This window comes from Erpetoichthys calabaricus, chromosome 4, assembly GCF_900747795.2.
Source record: "Erpetoichthys calabaricus chromosome 4, fErpCal1.3, whole genome shotgun sequence".
NCBI lineage: Eukaryota > Metazoa > Chordata > Cladistia > Polypteriformes > Polypteridae > Erpetoichthys > Erpetoichthys calabaricus.
This window is the reverse complement of record NC_041397.2, coordinates 141,322,366-141,342,174: the sequence shown is the minus strand read 5'-3', so window position 1 is coordinate 141,342,174 and position 19,809 is coordinate 141,322,366. Positions and strand designations below refer to the sequence as shown.

The 19,809-nt window shown below is 39.4% G+C and overlaps 1 protein-coding gene across 1 annotated transcript in view; it reads left to right on the top strand.

Annotated features, from left to right (window-relative positions):
• The window catches only part of pou1f1 (POU class 1 homeobox 1), a 56,064-nt gene that overhangs the window by 10,597 nt on the left and 25,658 nt on the right, over positions 1–19,809 (top strand). Inside the window, exons 2-4 of the mRNA XM_028801103.1 lie at positions 1,538–1,687; positions 2,108–2,221; positions 19,576–19,800. Of these exons, the coding sequence (XP_028656936.1) occupies positions 1,538–1,687; positions 2,108–2,221; positions 19,576–19,800 (489 nt within the window). The remainder of the gene's footprint in view (positions 1–1,537; positions 1,688–2,107; positions 2,222–19,575; positions 19,801–19,809) is intronic.

Genomic DNA, 19,809 nt, shown 5'->3' with positions numbered 1-19,809 from the left:
ATAATAATGCTGGTACTGTATGGCAGTAGCTCTTTACCACTGCACCACTCTGCTGCCCCTACAAAAATTATTATGTACAGTATAATCTGGTGTACAGTCAGTGCACCCTTTCATTCGTTTTCTTCTATAAAATGAATTGTTTTTGCAATAAAGTGTACTCTATACAAGAAAATAAAACTTATTTTAAGGAAATTCTTATTAAAAAAGTACACTCTGTAGGAAATGCTGACACCTGATGGCATGACCATTCTATTGCATAATTCTTTAAATATGGTGTGATATCCAGCTACTCAAATAATATTATACAGGGCTTCAGTGGGTAGAGTTTTTAAATTTTTGCTCCAACTATATCTTGTTTTTAATTGGAACTTCTGCCTTACTAACTTACTCTAATTAGGGCATTAGACCTTATCTTTACAAAGTTACACAATAATATTTACCCTTAATATGAATTGTGAAAACTGATTAAATTTTGCTGTATTATTTATTGTGAAATTTCATTGTTATTTAAGCTAATAATTTCACATGTGGAAATGTTATTGAAATAGCAGCTTCTCTTTACATTTAGTGCCAAAGTTCTGTTTTTCATTTGTCATTATTTGGATACAATTTAGAGTTTTGTTTCTCTAAAAAGGGAAATTAAACGAAGTACAGTAAATGTAAACTAGATTCCTGTTTATTGAATCCTATGAAAAAAATACAAATTTCACATTTGTGTTTCTTACAGCAAAATTAGAGAAGGAAAATGCCAATATTCATATGAACGCAGTGTTATTTTCAAGTAGTGTCAGTTAACAAAGAGCAGAAACAGGTGAAAAATGACAGGAGCCTCTATTGTCGTTTCTGCATCAGTGATCTATTAGGTAATTAAATAAAAAAACAAGAGTTTGTAAAAGAAATAAAATAGCCAAATGCTAAAATTAAAGAGAGAGAAGTATAACTGGCCATACCTTTATATTCCATTATAACATAAATCAACCTCGCTTTGCATTTCTGGATTTTCACAACAAGGGTTAAAACTGAATTGAATTGAAATTGATGCACCATTACATCATCAATAAGAAAGTAATATAGAATTAAAAAAGGCAATCAGTGATTTATTAAATATTGGGCAAGCACCCTCATTAAAGCTAACTTACAATATTAGGGTATTTTACAATTGTTTTACAAATAATTCACATTTGAATAAGATAGGAGTGAAGTTAATGTCAAGAACTGGTTAAAACAAAAACCCATTACAGCCCTCCATGGACGGATTTGAGTTGCTAGGGAAATGGAGGATTTCATCTTATTTAACAGTTCTTTTTTAATGCTTTCTACTTTTATATTTTACCTCTCTGAATACTACAGAAATCTGTCATGGTTTTATATAGTGTTTTGATTAACTCAAAGCCATTACAAGAATAACAGAAGTAGTTAATAACTGCTTAGAAGATAAGCTGAACTAATTTGTGTTGGGGTCTGAGGCTATAACCTTCTTGCCTCCAGTCAGACTGCTTGCCACTCTCCTTTGAAGGCCATTCTGTTTTCTCCTCAGTTCCTTCTGGATTGTCCCTTGTGCCATCATCTAAGCGATCCCACATGCACTTATCATCTTCAGCTCTTGGGAGCAGTGCTGCAGGACTACACTACTCAGTATCACCCTGCCACTATGGAAACCAACAGGCTGCCTACGGAATGATGGCAGGTGAGTAGGCAATGAAAGATACCATCAGCATGGTATATTCAGTTAGATTAAGTCCCAGAGTGAAAGCTTGCTTTGCCATTTTCTGTAAATATCATACCAATGCATAAAACAGAAACAAGCCAGATGTTCGCTATATGCACTTACTAGTATTTATATGGTTCTCCAAGAAAGGGGGACTTTTAATAAATCAGAAGCAAATATTAACTTGAAACTGGACAAGTCTGTGCATCACTGAAATAAATTTTGTACAATAATAGAAACTGTGTGGTGTGGTCAGCATCAGAGCAAAAGAATGAGAATGTGGTGTTTGGAGAGAGCAGACAGCTCCTAGTAATCACTGCATCAGCACCATCTACAGACAAAAGGGAGACAATGATGTGATCCACACGCATAATCTCCTTTTCTATTTTGTTCTTATAGGCATCAAGTCTACTGCACAAGAAATGCTGACAGCCAGCATTTCCCAAAGTCGGATTTTGCAGGCTTGCAGTGTCCCACATCCTAACGTGGTTAATGGTGCAAATGCTCTGCAAGGTAGGTTTTGGGCTTCAATGTGACATTTTGTTGCAAAGGAACACTAAATACTACATTGTGTGGCTAAATGAGTAACACCTTTTGTTGTTATTTCTCAATCTTCTGTAAAAAGCTACATTTTCCTCTTGGATCAAATAAAGATCTATCTATCTATCTATCTATCTATCTATCTATCTATCTATCTATCTATCTATCTATCTATCTATCTATCTATCTATCTATCTATCTATCTATCTATCTATCTATCTATCTATCTATCATGGTTATGTAGAAGCTTTAGCATCATTAAATACTGTATAAAAAAGTATGAAAAAAAATTACCAAGAATTTACTATTATTGTTGTATATTTGGCCAGCACCCTTATTAAAGCTAATTTAAAAGATTAGGATGTGCTACGATTGTTGGACATGTTAAGTGCTGTGGGGAACAGCCCGGACACAGACAGGCAGACATCATTTCGTCACCCAACACACGTTTATTTACAAATCTATTTACAAAGTTCATTGCTCCACAACCCACAGACTCCCCAAAGTCCAGGCCAAACCACTATGCCTCATTCTTCAGGCCGCCTCTGTGTCTCCTCCTGAGACCTTGTCCAACTTCTCTCCCGACTCCAGCCTCCTTGTGAAGGGAGGCGGCCCCTTTTATTAGCACCCGGATGTGCTCCAGGTGTGTTCCGGCAATCTCCCACGAACACGCCTCAGTGTGGCGGAAGTGCCGGCTGCGTACCCTGAAGCACTCCGGGTGTCCCCACTCGTCTTCCCGCCAGCACTCCCTGGTGTGGCGGAAGTACTGGGGTCCAGGGTTCTCCAGGCATGGGGCGCCCCCTGGTGGTGACCACGGGCCCCTACAGGGTTGAGCTTCCCAGCTCTGTACCCGTGGCCCCCAAAGGAACCAGGGTGGTAGCCCCCTTGTGATCTGGAGGAGGCATGAGCCCTCCTCCTGCCTTCCTGGGCATCCCAGCTGGGTGCCAACCCCAGCCACATGCCACAGTGCTCAGAGTCACATGGTCAGTCGAAATCAGGAGCTGAAATCAACAACATAACTCTTGTGAGGGCCGGTCGGGAGCCTGGCCTGGTCAGGACATTCTCAGTCGGGAGGGACAGGGTGAGACAGCATGCACAGGGCATAGTCTCCCCCGGGTTGCAGCAGCATCCAGGATTCTCACAGGGTACGATGGGAACTGGAGTTCTTTGGCTCAGCACTATTGGGTTCTGTGGGTGCCACCAGGGGATGCTGCAGGGAGAAACAAGCCCTACTTCATGTGGCTCTTGCCTTACCCACAAGTGCTCCTTTGAGACACTGGAAATACTTCTGGGTATTACTTAAAAGGAGCTGTTTGCCACTGCTCGAGGAGCCAGAGTCAGGAGTAAGGAGGACAATGCTTATGTCGAGGAGTGGAGGCAGAGGCAAAGAGAGAGAAGACTGAAAAAAGAACAGCATTGCTCTGTGCTTGCTGTATTTATTGCACTTGTGGTTTTTATACTTGTGTCCCAGCCTTTGTGTCAGGTGTTTGGGGAGCTGGAGTGCACCCAGTGTCCACGCTTTTTGTAGTAAGACATCCTTCGCACTACTCTACAGTGTAATTTATCATATACTTTTACATTCAGGAGAACCACATTATGGGGTACAGGCATAGGCTCCCACATCCCTAAATCTGGATAAACTTCAGTTCAATAAATTAATAGAGAGAGAGAGAAGTTAGGAGCACGCACTGATATAACACGTTGCCGCACCCACAACATGACAAACCACCTCAGGATCCCAGATTAGGCCCCGAGTGCAGCCATGCAACGGGTGACACCTCAGCACCACACTAGTTCAGATGGAATGGAACAGTGGGAGTTTGTTTTTTTTTTATGGTGGTCGGAGTGCCAATCCTGCCACCAACCCCTGAGCTTTCTCTGAAGGTTGGAGAAATAGAGGAATGCAATATGAGTTGTCGTAAAAAGTACCTTAGCTGCTTTGTGAATAATGAGAACAGAGTACAAGCAGTTAGCCACCTTGACTTCCTTGACTGTGGCCACCAGTAGTGGTCAACCCAGAGGTCTCCTTCTTTGGTTTTTCATTGTGATTTACTGTTATGGGTTTGGATTTGCTGGTATCAATGCTAGACCCATGCGACTATAGATGGAAGGATGGCATTTTAGAAATTTACATGCAAGAGACTCACTCATTTTTTTATTTCATAGTCTGCTTTACCATTGTAACAAGTACAACAAAATTGTCATTTTACTTACTTTGTCAGTAATAGTTCAAGAGTAAGTAAATAAAAGTAGCAACAAAAAAGAATGTATAAACACTACTACCATTTTTTTTCTATAAAGAAAGCAACAAAGCATGACAAAATGTATATAATCAGGTGAAACAAATACCATAGTAAGTAAATTTAGGGAAATGCAAACCTATTCCATTAGCACTGTCTACAAGGTGAAACCATCCAGACCACTGAAGGGCACACTTTCAAAGGCTGAATTTAGAGTAGCCGAATAACCCGAATAGGGCCTGAAACGCTATTTCTCATGGTGTTATTCAAAACATAAATATAACCTAGCATAACATTCTGAAATCTGCTTAATCCAATTTATGAGCACAATGGGGTTGTAAACAATACTTATTGCAATAGAAGCAAAGCAGGAATTAACCCTAGATGAGACACCAGTCTGTCAAATAGTCCATTCACACGCACACTTACTCATACTAGGCCAGTTTAGAGCTTTCGTTTTATTTAATGTGAATGGATTTTTGTAGAAGAACTGGAATGCCCTGAGAAATACAGAGATATCATGTAAACTCTCAATTGACAGAAGCTAGGCATAGGTTTCAAATACCAAATATACAGTGAATAAATTTAAATGCACCCATTACCTCCTCTTCCTTGACTGATGGGAAGTTCATTAACAGTTTGAATCATGCCCTCCAGTTACACTGCTCCTGTTTTTCCAGCTAGAATGCTGCCAGTTAAGGTGGGTTGGTGTAGTTGGAATGCACCCTGAATGGGAATGTCACAAAAAACAGCTCACTGGTGGGAGACCCTGGGACACACTTGAGGGATTATAATTTTGACTGTCCTGGGATTGTCAGATAGCTGAAAGCAGTTGCTGGGATGGGGAGACCTGATCAGCCCAACTGAGCATGTTCCTACAGAATCCCTCACCAAGAAAAGTAGAAAAAAAATCATTAAAATGACATTTATATAAACAACTGAATAATTGTGTTACCTTGTTAAGTAAACTTAATTCTTCTTGATTCTTTGATCTAGAACAGATTACATACTATTTTACAAATCCAGCAATTAGGCTAAAAGTATAAATTGCAGTTTTAACAATCAAAAGACAGAAATAAGACTGTTTATTGACTAATGGTCAAACAATTCTTATTATACATATTTGTACCTAAGAAAAATAGATACTGTTGAATTTGTTTTCCATAGCCCTGCTTCCCAACTCTGCAATTTCAGTCTTTAAAAGAACCAAATTGTTGAAAGCTTTTCCTCAGCTCATATCAGAGAGAAAAATATTCATAGAACTGAAAGACTTTGTTTAAGTGGATAGAATTATAAATAGCATATTGGACTTAGTGGTGGCGTAGTGGTAGCGCTGCTGCCTCGCGGTTAGGAGACCAGGGTTCGCTTCCCGGGTCCTCCCTGCGTGGAGTTTGCATGTTCTCCCTGTGTCTGCGTGGGTTTCCTCCTACAGTCCAAAGACATGTAGGTTAGGTGCATTGGCGATTCTAAATTGGCCCTAGTGTGTGCTTGCTGTGTGGGTGTGTCCATGTCTGTCCTGCGGTGGGTTGGCACCCTGCCCGGGATTGGTTCCTGCCCTGTGTTGGCTGGGATTGGCTCCAGCAGACCCCTGTGTTCAGATTCAGCGGGTTGGAAAATGGATGGATGGATGGATGGATATTGGATTTATATGAAAGGTCTTATATCAAATAAAAACGTGTATATACAGTAGTTGTATTTAATCTAAACAAAAATATATTTTTACAGTATAGACAGATAGGTAAATGGATATACAAGCAGTAATTAAGGCTTGCTTTCAGACAACAGTTATCATTATAGTGCTAAAATATAGGAATGGAGAAATAATACTAATAATTCTTTTATGAACTCAGTAATGAAATAGAAACGAGGAGCAAGCCAGACTTGTGAACTTATAAAGAAGAATGCAAGACAGAAATACTGTAGATGACGACAGCTCTGATTTCTTATGGGACATTGGAAATGTAAACAGTTTAAATTACAGAATAATGAAGACAGTAAGGGAAAATTTAAAAGAAATCAAAAGATGCTATTATGCTTCAAGTCAATTAGATAATATAAAATAAAAGCACATCTTAATACAGTAAATAAGAAACAGAAGATAAATCTGACAAGCTTCAATATTTTAATTTAGAGCAATGTTTAGTAAACAATTAAGTTATGACTTTTATATCACTTGAACTCTATTGATAATCAACCTCTATGTATGTTTTACTTTCAAAACATAAATACAACCAAGATAAAAAGGATACATTTGGGTCTCAAACCATGATGTCATTGACTTACAGGCAGCTATGATACCATCTGGACTATTCTGGAACCGCTGTAGTCTGGCACTAGGTTTGCCCTTTCAGTCTAATAATTCAAAACTTCATCATAGTTTTCTCTACTTTTTTCACAATTATATTAATGTTTTAGTGTGGATGGATTTTATGGACCTCAGGGGCATGAGATTTCTACATTAGGGAAAATCAATTTTCTTGAGATTGTTGCAGATAATCAAGAATATCTCTCTATTACTGTATATAAAAAAATCCTTCGACGATACTTTTTGGAGACAAGACTTTTTGGAAGAGAGAATTTTTCAAGCCTCACGAGACGAGACGTTTGCCTTGACATTTTTTCAAGTCACACCCTCCTCTCAAACATTTTCAAACAAGACTAAAACTCTCATTCATGTGAATGCTTTTGTCAGACACTCTTCCTGCGCTCTCAGCTCTTACACATTTTAATGCTTTTCTCACTTTAAGTTCCCAATTAAAGAAGAAGTATTATGTCTAAATGTCATTGAAGAATTTCATCACAAAGGGTTATCAACATAAAAAATGAGTACACATGCAATCCTAGCACAGAGAAACAAGGAAGTCAAACGAATTAACACCAAAAATGTCAATCGGTTACACATCACATTGGTTAAATGTGTCCAAAAACGTCTAATGGTTACACAGCAAATTGGTTAAATGCATATCAATAGACTATGCTGAAACAGTTGGTGGTGACTGTGTGGAAGATGAAAACAACAACTTACAATATCCCAAAGAATATCTACAACTGTTAACAACATCCGGAATTACAACACACAAATTACTGTAGAAAGAAGGATGTATCCAAGAAAGGTAATGTAGTACATCTTCTGTGAATAACATTAGAAAACAAAGGAGATCTTGATAGGCCATTTCTATTAAAACATTAACAGTTTACGGTTAGAATAGCTTTTGTAAAGAAAATTAACAAATCTCAGAGCCAAACATTAGAAAAAGTTGTTTTATTTAATAGAGAGAAAGAAACGAAATTCAATCACGGGCAGTTATATGTTACATTGATGCATATATAACAATTCCCATGAAAAAAAAATCTGTTTAAATTGTACATCTGCATCCCCATACACGAGCAGCAACAACAACAACAACAACATTTATTTATATAGCACATTTTCATACATAGGGCGGCACGGTGGCGCAGTGGGTAGCGCTGCTGCCTCGCAGTTGGGAGATCTGGGGACCTGGGTTCACTTCCCGGGTCCTCCCTGCGTGGAGTTTGCATGTTCTCCCCGTGTCTGCGTGGGTTTCCTCCGGGCGCTCCGGTTTCCTCCCACAGTCCAAAGACATGCAGGTTAGGTGGATTGGTGATTCTAAATTGGCCCTAGTGTGTGCTTGGTGTGTGGGTGAGTTTGTGTGTGTCCTGAGGTGGGTTGGCACCCTGCCCGGGATTGGTTCCCTGCCTTGTGCCCTGTGTTGGCTGGGATTGGCTCCAGCGGACCCCCGTGACCCTGTGTTTGGATTCAGCGGGTTGGAAAATGGATGGATGGATGGATTTTCATACATAAAGTAGCTCAAAGTGCTTTACATAATGAAAAAAATAAAAATAAAAGACAAAATAAGAAATTAAAATTAGACAACATTAATTAACATAGAATAACAATAATGGCCAGGGGGGGCCAGGGGGGACAGAAAAAACAAAAAAAAACTCCAGACGGCTGGAGAAAAAAATAAAATCTGCAGGGGTTCGCCTCTGGGCATTCTACCTAACATAAATGAAATAGTCCTCTTTGTTTTTAGGGTTCTCACGGAACAGAACAGAACAGAACAGAACAGCAGAACAGCAAACAGGCTAGTGAGTTGGCAAGTGAAGTGTACAGGGGGTGAAGCCCCCTAGTATATATAAATATATAAATATACAGTGTTGGGAAAAAGTAGGTTTGCAGTTGTATGTATGGAACAAGAGGAACAAGACATGCAGGTTATGATTATTACAATAAGTTTATTAACTCAATAGATTTATTAAATTTATTAACTAAAAAGAATGTAACAAAGACACAGTGCACTCATAAGTGCTCAAAGGGAAACAGCAGGCTCACAGCGGTGCAGTGAGGTGCCACAGAAGCAAATCCAAAAAGATCGGGGTCACGCTATAAGTTCCTGTCTTGCACCCCAAAACACAAGACTGAGTCTCAGTACTTTAGCAAAACCAGCTTTATTCAGCTTGAAACAGGAACAGCAGGGTTATTTATTGTAGCGGGATCTGCCACTCTCCTATACACAGACACAGCAGTCAGGCAGGGTTGTGGCCAGGTTATTGGCCAAGTAATACTGTTCCCTGCATTTATGATGTTCCTTGCATCACCCATCGAGATCTTTACTGTTTGCTTCGGTGAAGAGCCCCAGCAACGGATAAACAGACTTCCACAGACGCGGTGATCGTACTTCAGGACGCTCTTCTGCATGTTGTCCAGTTGGGGGAGGTCCCAAGAGAGTCTAGAAACCTCACATTTTCTTGAATGAGTGCCGCCTTAATAGGAATGTTTCTTGAATGAGCATCACTTAACCACATAAAAACTGCTTTTTCGACGTCTTCAAATGCAGCTGTTCACATATATTTGCAACCTGAGATTTTTCTTATTTTGCTCAGTCTTTCAAAAAAAGTTGACAGTGTCGATGGCGAATTCCGAATTCACTGGCAACGTCTTTTTTCTTTTTGCCAGAATCGAAAGCTGCAAAAATGTAAAGTTTTTTTTTCTAATATGAACTGTTATCATTTTTTGTGACTGCCGTTTCTATAGGAGGGTGACAATGAGTTAAATTCCAATGGATGTTTTTCAAATGTTGACGAGCAATAAGCAAAAGGTATCACTGAAAACCACCGAAAACAAACACAGCAAAAAAACAGTACGAGCAAAGTTCGAAGAAAGAAGAAAAAATTTACAATGTTTGTGATCGGGGATCGTTATGCACAACTGAGCTGCGACCACAGAACTAACTGCTCTAGATAGGTAGTAGTTGCCCCCAATGGCAGTAGGGCGTCCTGCCTTGGAAAGTGGTGCAATCCTTACCCAGCTGGGAGGCCATATTGGAAGGATGGACTAAATGGAGGCAATACAAGGCCAAACTGGGACTCTATACGAGGAACACCACCACCTATTTAACTGGGGGATGAATTGCTCCTGGACATCTTCTCTTGCCGGTTCTTGTAATCTTTGGGTATCCACTCAAATTAGGAATTATAAGGCATCCTGGCCTGGGTATTGCACCCACGTAGTCCATCCTTCTATTATGTTATGAGAGCTGGGGCACCTACTATATATATATATATATATATATATATATATATATATATATATATATGTATATATGTATATATATATATATATATATATATATATATATATATATATATATATATATATATATATATATATATATATATATATAAACACACATATATGTCAATGTAAATTTATTTTTATTTTAAATGCCATTGTCTGGCTGCCTATGACTGCTCTGTAAAAGTGTAACATTTACTACGTTGCTGCTAAATTTTCTATGCCTTTGCACCTGCAAGACAAGACGCAAATTAACTGTACTGCAATGTAAAGTTAAATGAAATTACCATTGAATTTAATTACAACATGATGGCGCAAATTAATTAGGGTTAATTAAAGAATTATGGTACACCTTTCATATACACTGTCTGATTCTGTTGTGACGAGCGGCAGGATGGAAGGACTGGGGGAGAGATCATCTCCAAAGCACTACCTCTCCTGCGACACTAAAGGGCAGCTCTCCTGAGTGGCTGTGACACCACAGATTCCCACAGGGAATGCCGGGACTTGGAATCTGGTACAACCCTGTTGGGTTCTGTGGAGGTCACCAGGGGGAGCTGCAGAGCCCTACAGTGGACTTGCACCACACCTGAGAGTGATTCCAGGTAACACTAATAAGGCACCGGGAGCACTCTCAGGAAGTGACTTAGAGGAGCCGCCTCACTCCAGTCAAGGAGCCAGAGTCGGGAGGAGGTGGATGAAGCTTGCTGGGATAGGAGTGGAGGTAGGCAGAGAAAGAGAGAGAGTAAAGGACTGTGTTTGGTTTCATGTGCTTTGTTGTACTGTGCTCTGTAATGGGGAGCGAAGATAAAGCGCTGCCCCACATGGAATAAAACGTGAGTGCTGGAAAGTATTTGTGTCTGTTTATCTGTGTCGGGTAGATATATATTGTGGATGAATGGATGGATGCACGTTCCATGAGACTGCCTGTGTGCGTGTTCTCCTTACCATCTCCAGGTAAAGTCCTGCAGATGAGTTTGACTTTGTAATCTAAATTTTCTAGATGTGTGCATGTATGTGCCCTTCAGTGGCTTGGTGCACTGCCCCATTTATAAAACATACTGTAGAATATTCCCAAACTTCTAAAGGAAATGAATAAATACTGTAAGGCAGTTCTTGAAGAGAAAAAAAATACCGATACTCTCCTTTTTTCACAATGGCATTTGTGTCAGCTGGTATCAGCAAGCTATATTAAATTTCGAGTCTCTGCTGTACTAGATAGATAGATAGATAGATAGATAGATAGATAGATAGATAGATAGATAGATAGATAGATAGATAGATAGATAGATAGATAGATAGATAGATAGATAGATACTTTATTAATCCCAAGGGGATATTCACATACTCCAACAGCAGCATACTAATAAAGAAAATATTAAATTAAAGAGTGATAACAATGCAGATATACAAACAGACAATAACTTTTAATAATGTTAACATTTACCCCAACCCCAACCCCCCTGGGTGGAATTGAAGAGTCGCATAGTGTGGGGGAGAAATGATCTCCTCAGTCTGTCAGTGGAGCAGGAAAGTGACAGCAGTCTGTTGCTGAAGCTGCTCTTCTGACTGGAGATGATACTGTTTAGTGGATTCTCTGTGATTGACAGGAGCCTGCTCAGTGCCTGTCACTCTGCCACGGATGTCAAACTGTCCAGCTCCGTGCCTACAATAGAGCCTGCCTTCCTCACCAGTTTGTCCAGGAGTGAGGCATCCCTTTTCTTTATGCTGCCTCAGCACACCACCGCGTAGAAGAGGGCGCTCGCCACAACCTTCTGATAGAACATCTGCAGCATCTTATTGCAGATGTTGAAAGACGCCAGCCTTCTAAGGAAGTATAGTCGGCTCTGTCCTCTCTTACACAGAGCATCAGTATTGGCAGTCCAGTCCAATTTATCATCCAGCAGCACTCCCAGGTATTTATAGGTCTGCACCCTCTGCACACAGTCACCTCTGATGATCACGGGGTCCATGAGGGGCCTGGGCCTCCTAAAATCCACCACCATCTCCTTGGTTTTGCTGGTGTTCAGGTGTAGGTGGTACTAGGTGATACTGCTGATGTTCACAACATTTGTTTCATTAATGACAGCACAAAAATTTCAAATAAAAATCTATATGTAAATGAATGCCCCTGTGCATCGATTTTGCAAACTGTAATTTTTTTTTAAATTTCATTTCATGAAGCCATCTAACAAATATTCATTGTTTTTATGTGTAATTTTGAATCTCACATTAAAGCAGGCAGCCACCTTGTGGTCAGCTTTCCTTGGTTTTTCCACAAACAATGTTGTTGTTTAGCTATATCATTGCTTAAGGAGGAAAGCTGACCCATTTCTCTACTCATTAGTTCCTCACGTCTACGTGCCACCAACAGAAATAATGGCATGGGAGTAGAAGGGGAAGATAAACAGGAGAAACCCAAACCAATTTAATGCGCTCTTCCTGAAGTTAAGCAAGGCTACTGTCTTTTGCTAAAGAGGGTGGTGAGTCTGCCAATCTTGATGAACAGGAGCAGAAAAGCAGAGATTGAGAAGTGCAGGTATGCAAGGAAAAATACGCAGTGCAACTCTCCAGAATGCAATAGGGCTAGTAGTGCGGCCCCCTGGCTTAGAGGTTGGGCAGTTCACTCTAAGGTTGCAGGTGCAATCCTCACCCATGGCTCTCTGAGCCAGTCACTTCATTATGCTGCATTTCAGGTTATTAAGTGTGAATCTTGGCAGAATAATTTGATGTGCTTGCAGGCACCTCATCCAAGATTAGCCCCTGCCTTGTGCCCAGTGCTGTGAGGATTGCTTTTCTATATCCCTGAATTGAAATGGATATATTCAAAACATGGATGGATATATATTGCCAAACTTTGAGATACATCTCACAGAAAAATGTATAAATATTGTCCAGAGCAAGAATAGAATGCCTGAAATAGAGTTACTAAGGCAAACATTCTGGGCAGACACACCATGATAGGGGCCAAACTAAGAAGACGATGAAGGATTTAAGCCATTGTCAAACACGAAAAATGCTGGCAGGTTTAGAAGATGCTTAGCAGTCTATTGTCACTCCTGTGAGTATTTTAGAAGAAAGTGTCAGGGTGTAATTAGAGGAAGCCAGTGATGTGTCAGTTAAAGATTAATCACGCCTGTCTACAGCTGATTAATGCTTTGTACTTGTTGAGTATACGATTAACTTGTCCAAATCGTGCTTAATGACGGTGCCTTTTCCTCATGAAGGCAGACCTGATCACTTTATTTATTGCAGTTAGTGTGCCTGTTATTTGGGAAGTATGGTGGTATAGAATACTACTAAGACAGATGAGGGATTAGCTGCACCACTTCATTAGTATCACTTATAGTGTTAGGGACGACCAAGTTGAGTCACTACTCACCCTTCCATCATGTCAGGGCTGAATGGCCATAAATGAGACAGGGCATTGTGCCCTCCACTCTCAGTTCTTTTCACAATAGTTATGTGTTGCTGTTGTGGTCATTGTCTTAAATTAATTAAAACCATATCTGGCAACAGTGGAAGTGTTTGCATTTATCTACACTATTCACTGGGAGAATTAAAATGGGTTGAATGGCTGCTCACCATAATATAGTCCTGCAGTTCCAGAGTCCTTGCTTTGAATCCCATCCCTGTTACTGACTATATGGAGTTCATGTCATTGTAGCACCTGTCAGATTTCCTGTACTCCACTGCATCCACTAAATAGTATCATCTCCAGACAGAAGAGCAGCTTCAGCGACAGACTGCTGTCACTGTCCTGCTCCACTGACAGATTGAGGAGATCGTTCCTCCCCCAAACTATGTGACTCTTCAATTCCACCCGGGGGGGTAAACATTAACATTTAACATTATACAAAGTTATTGTCTGTTTTTCACCTGCATTATTATCAATCTTTAATTTAATATTATTTATTGTATCAGTATGCTGCTGCTGGAGAATGTGAATTTCCCATTGGGATTAATAAAGTATCTATCTATCTATCTATCTATCTATCTATCTATCTATCTATCTATCTATCTATCTATCTATCTATCTATCTATCTATCTATCTATCTATCTATCTACACTCACCAGCCACTTTATTAGGTACACTTGTTCAACTGATTGTAAACGCAAATATAGTATCTAATCAGCGCAATCACATGGCAGCAACTCAATGCATTTAGCCATGTAGACTTTGATAAGACAACCTGCTGCAGTTGCATTCTGATGCTGAACTGAGCATCACAATGGAGAAGAAAAGTGATTTAAGTGACTTTGAATGTTCCATGCCTGTTGGTGCCAGACGACTGGTCAGAGTATTTCAGAAATTGCTCATCTACTGGGGGTTTTCATGCACAACCATCTCTAGGATTTATAGAGAATGGTCCAAAAAAGGGAAAATATCCAGAGAGTGGCCGTTCTCTGGGCAAAAATGCCTTGTTGGTGCCAGAGGTCAGAGGAGAATGGCCATATTTGTTCGAGGAACTATAAATCAAATAACCACTTGTTACAACTGAGGTATGCAGAAGTGAGAACCTTTGGGATGTGGTAGAATGGAAGATTCACATCATGGATGTGCAACCAATAAATCTGCAGCAACTGCGTGATGCTATCATGTCAATACGGACCAAAATCCCTGAGGAATTTTTCCAGCACCTTGTTGAATGTATGCCATGATGAATTATGGCAGTTTTGAAAGCAAAAGAGGATCCAACCCGGTACTAGCAAGGTGAATCTAATAAAGTGGCCTGTGAGAATATATATATATATATATATATATATATATATATATATATATATATATATATATATATATATGTATATATATATAAAGAATTTCATTACAATTGCTTCCTATCTGTTTATTTAGTAAAAATGAATGGTACAAAGATGATAAATGTTTGCGGTGTGATTCACTTTTGTGGAAAAATATTGACACCTAGTGGACAACTACTTGTACCACAATGGTTTCATTTTCTTTTCACTCAATAACAATTTGCAGACTTACCACTTAGATTGTATTTTATATATTAATTTGAAAGCTCACTCTCAAAAAATATTGTACAAAGCACAACCAAGTATAATTCTAATCAATAACACAAAACAATGTACTTCAATGGAATTGAAATGCATTATAAATCATAAAGGAGTAAGCAATGATTCATAAGTTAAAATGAGCTGAATGTAGATCAGGAAGGTTTTACAGTAAGCTGATAAACAGCAGAAAGTACCTGTACAGAAAGTGCAGAAGTGTCTATTAGATAATTCAGGTCTGCATAGTGTTATATTCATTGTACCCTGTTAGTATCACCCTACTGTCATTAGCCCGTGAGAGGCACACAAGTAAGAATTATTTTAAACTGTGTACACGTATTGATAAATTTTGACTTGAATACAAGTTTTAAAGATAAAACAATATTGAGCAGGAAGCCAGTGTAGTCAGTCCAGTCAATGAACTATGCAATGTTGCATTTATAGTGAGTCAGGACTCTGGCAGCAACATATTTCACTGTGTGTCTGCTTTGCATTGGATAATTAAAATATATTTAGACTTTGAATTGCAATTTAACATTCTCACCATAATAATCATGCACTCACTTCAATCAACTTGATATTCAGTGGTTTTAATGACACGTTTTATAGTCTAAAATGAAAGTCAACATAAAGTCCAGCCATAATCATCTCAGGTTATTTGTGACTTGTCAATTAACTTGATCACATTTTCAGCCTTCTATCAATCCTGTTTAATAGCAAGAGCTACCACAGGGGAATTTAGTGGACACCTTGTATGTTGTTGTTTTTTTTTATACTTGTGAAAATTATTTTTTTAAGCTGGCAGAAATTCTGTTTATTTCATAAACCAGTTTGCAAATGACTGATCATGCAAATGTTTTTTAAGATAACTTCAGACACTTCACAGGCCATGAGCTGAATTCCATACTGCTGCCCTCATTCTCAGTTAAAAACCACTAAGCTGAAGCCTCAAAATCCACCTCCTGTGATTGTCAGCCTAGAAAAATAATGGCACAGTGGGTCATTTAAAGTACTGTTTAACTCAGTAAAGCTTCTTGTTTTATGATTAATGGGTGAAAGCAGAAAGTAGAGTGATCTCCTGAACTGGTGAAATGCAACTAATCCTGCAGCACCCTTTGAATGCTGATGGTTTCATAAGCAGTACTATAATTATGGAGGTGGGGCATTTTCTTTGATGTTTTGAACTTTAAAAGTGAGGAGATTAAGTAAAGATTGCAATCACAGATTCTAACTCATAATGCATCCAATTATATTGGCCTTTAATTCTCACCTTGGAAGTTGAAATTGGAAAATGGTGCTTCTTGTTCGATTTCTAATCATGCTGCCTTCCTATTTTGTGACCCCAGCAAATACCAACCCTGCAACCACCTGTATTCAGTAACACTACACTGGTTTTGACAGCAAGTTGTGGCATCACAATTTTGCCCAAAATCCATCCATTCATCCATCCATTATCCAACCCGCTATATTCTAACTACAGGGTCACGGGTGTCTGCTGGAGCCAATCCCAGCCAACACAAGGCAGGAAACAAAATCTGGGCAGGGTGCCAGCCCACCGCAGGGCACACACACACACACACACACACCAAGCACACACTAGGGACAATTTAGGATCACCAATGCACATCACCTGCATGTCTTTGGACTGTGGGAGGAAACCGGAACCCCCGGAGGAAACCCACACAGACATGGGGAGAACATGCAAACTCCACGCAGGGAGGACCCAGGAAGTGAACCCAGGTCTCCTTACTGAGAGGCAGCAGCGCTACAACTGCATTGCCCAAAATCATTCCATTAAAATGTAAACATTGTGGGTATTGACTTAACCTAATATTTATTCTTAAGCCTTCCATAGTTTGTATTATCATAAAGTCCTTCAAACTGCAAATCAAGACAATAGAGAAATGAAACAGGGGGAAAGCGATTGGACAGACATTCAAAAATGTTAGTTATTGAAGCAGTGGCATGGTGGTGCAGTAGTTAGGGTTTCTGTGTCATGTGTTCTAGCAACCTGCATTTCAATCCCATGTCTGTGTATTGCCTCATTTAAGGCTCAGCAGTCTAAGACAGTGCTTTTTGATGTGGATCAGATTTTTGATCAGCAGTGCTAGTTGATTTTTCACTGCTAACATCTCAGGGAGAATGTGAAGCTAAGTGAAGGGAGCAACACTTTGACCAAATCCCTCACTGGTGAGAACATGCATGTTAGGCTGATTGATGATTCTAATATGGTGTCTGATGGGCATCAAAGGAGCCAGTGATGGACTGGCATCCTGTCCAGAGTTGGTTCCTTCCTAGCACCCAGTGCTGACTGGTTAGACTCCAAACCACTGATTTAAGAATTCCATGTAATGCTAGTTACTGAAACCAAAAGAGAAGAATTTCCACCTTGGTCGACAATGGATTTCTGTAACAAGAAGGATATTCAAAGGAGAAGTGCAGGTAGAATTTTCATGAGGAAATGCAAGTAGTGTATCAAGACTTGAGATAGTAAAATTGTTGGATCCAGCTCTTGGGTACTGGACAGGTTTATAAGGGAAATAAAAAAATCATAATTTATTAATCTACTTTCACAGCATTCTGGCCCTTTCACAAAGCTGCATATATTTCACATTGTTTAGATTCACACCACCCCTCTGCACCTAGAAAACAACTAGAACTGTTTGTCATCGCTCTGTCCCCTTCAGGCTGCCCAGAGAGGAGCATAAAATAAATCTGTATGCCTAAAATCATGAGTCAAGCAGGAATGAAAGCCCTGGTAGGTGTGCGAGGGAAACCATTAAGTCATACAAAAGAAAGTGGTGCAATGGCTACATTTAGGCAGCATGTGGCAGAAAAGGACTGAGTTTTAGTTTTTAACAGGAAGCTCAGCAAAAAAAAAAAAATCATCACTGGCACCATTTGAAGCCTTCAGTTAAAATAAAGGAGCTGTGGACTGCAGCAAGATCACTTTTCCAAAGCAAGAATCTCATACTTCCTGGAGGTGTTTTATATAGTCAGCCAGCTACTTTAGGTGACCCTGGCTGGTGTTTGGGAACGAGGAGCCAGTGACAATCAACAGAGTGACGCATAATTCATTTTCTCATTCATTTTAATTACATAGCATGACATTCTCAAGCACTGCTTATCCAGCTTAAAGTTGCAGAGAAGTGAAGCCTATCAAGGCAGCTTTGGGTTTTACACAAAGGAATAACTGCCCTTTCATATAATATATAACTTGCAGTGCGAATTGATAACAATATTTAACTAGAAGGTTATTGTTTCATAAAAGATCTATTTCAACCAAAAATCGTGATAATGTTAATCAGCTCAGAAATATAATAACATTTATATAAACACCAAGTGTGAAAACATACAAAGATGTGAAGCAAAATGTTACAAATAATTAATTCTCTGGGCTAAATGCCCAATAAAGCATGACTTAAATCAGAATCTGAAGATCAAAATGTGATATCCATACAGTAAAAAGACATCCATTTGATTAAGAATATTGAGCAATCTGGCCGACATGTTTTGGGAAATCATCCCTTCTTCAGAGCTAAGTCCGGCAGCTTGTGTACAGACGTATGTCACAGAACAGTAAAAAAGTTAATAGTTGCCAACATGTGGAAGTGAGGCTGAAGCCAAATGTATATCAAAGTTAATAAGGATACCATCTAACATCCATCACAAGTAAACCATGGCTGTAATGAAAACAATTGCAAAAAAAGGTAAACAAAGGCCCACCATGTTGAGGCACTCACTGCACAAAGAAATATACAAGATGTATACAACAGTCAATAAAGGGGTGGGGGCAGTTAATTATGCAAAGAAAATATGACACAGGAATGGACAGAAAAAGATAATAATAAAAATGACCAAAGCACAACTAGGAAAGCATCCCATGTCAAGCCTGATGAACAGAAATGACGGTCAGAAGTGATAAACAGCTGGCCATGGAATAGTGTGTATTCATAGAAAGTACCCTAAATCATTTAACTTGTTTATATCTGAACTGTTACATGAATCAAGTTTATGAAATTGAAATGCTTCACGTCGTAGTAATAGATTATTGAAATCCCCTCTTGTAGGATGTGGGTGGACAATTTCCAAAACTGTATATCTGAGGTCAGTGAGTGTATGATTAGCCTCCTTAAAATGTTTTTAAATGGCATGTTTAGTATTGCATGCACTTATATGCATTATATGTTCCGTCATTCTCATTTTGACCTTTGCTAAATGTTTTGCCTACATAAAACCAAGGAACAAGTGCACAATATTAAATAAATTACACCCAATGAATTGCAATCTAATCTGTGATGTACATTTGGAGTACCAACTATGTTGCTTTTGGTTGTTCAGCTTGAACCAATATCAGGACAAAGCACAAGAAAATTCAAAGAGTTGGTCTAACATTTTGAGTTGCAGTCTTGTGCACTTCAGAGTGTGGCTCGGGTATCACAATGGCTGCTCTTTGTTTCCCTGTCTCTAGGTGGGCTCACACAATGCCTCTACAAGTTTCCAGAGCACACTTTGGGTGCTGGCTTCACACCACTACACCAGTCTCTGCTGGCAGAGGAGTCTGTCCTGGGGGACTTCAAGCAGGAACTGAGGAAGAAGAGCAAAGCAGCTGAGGAACCAGTGGATATGGACTCACCAGAGATCAGGGAGCTGGAGAAATTTGCCAATGAGTTCAAGCTGAGGAGAATACGATTGGGTGAGCCAA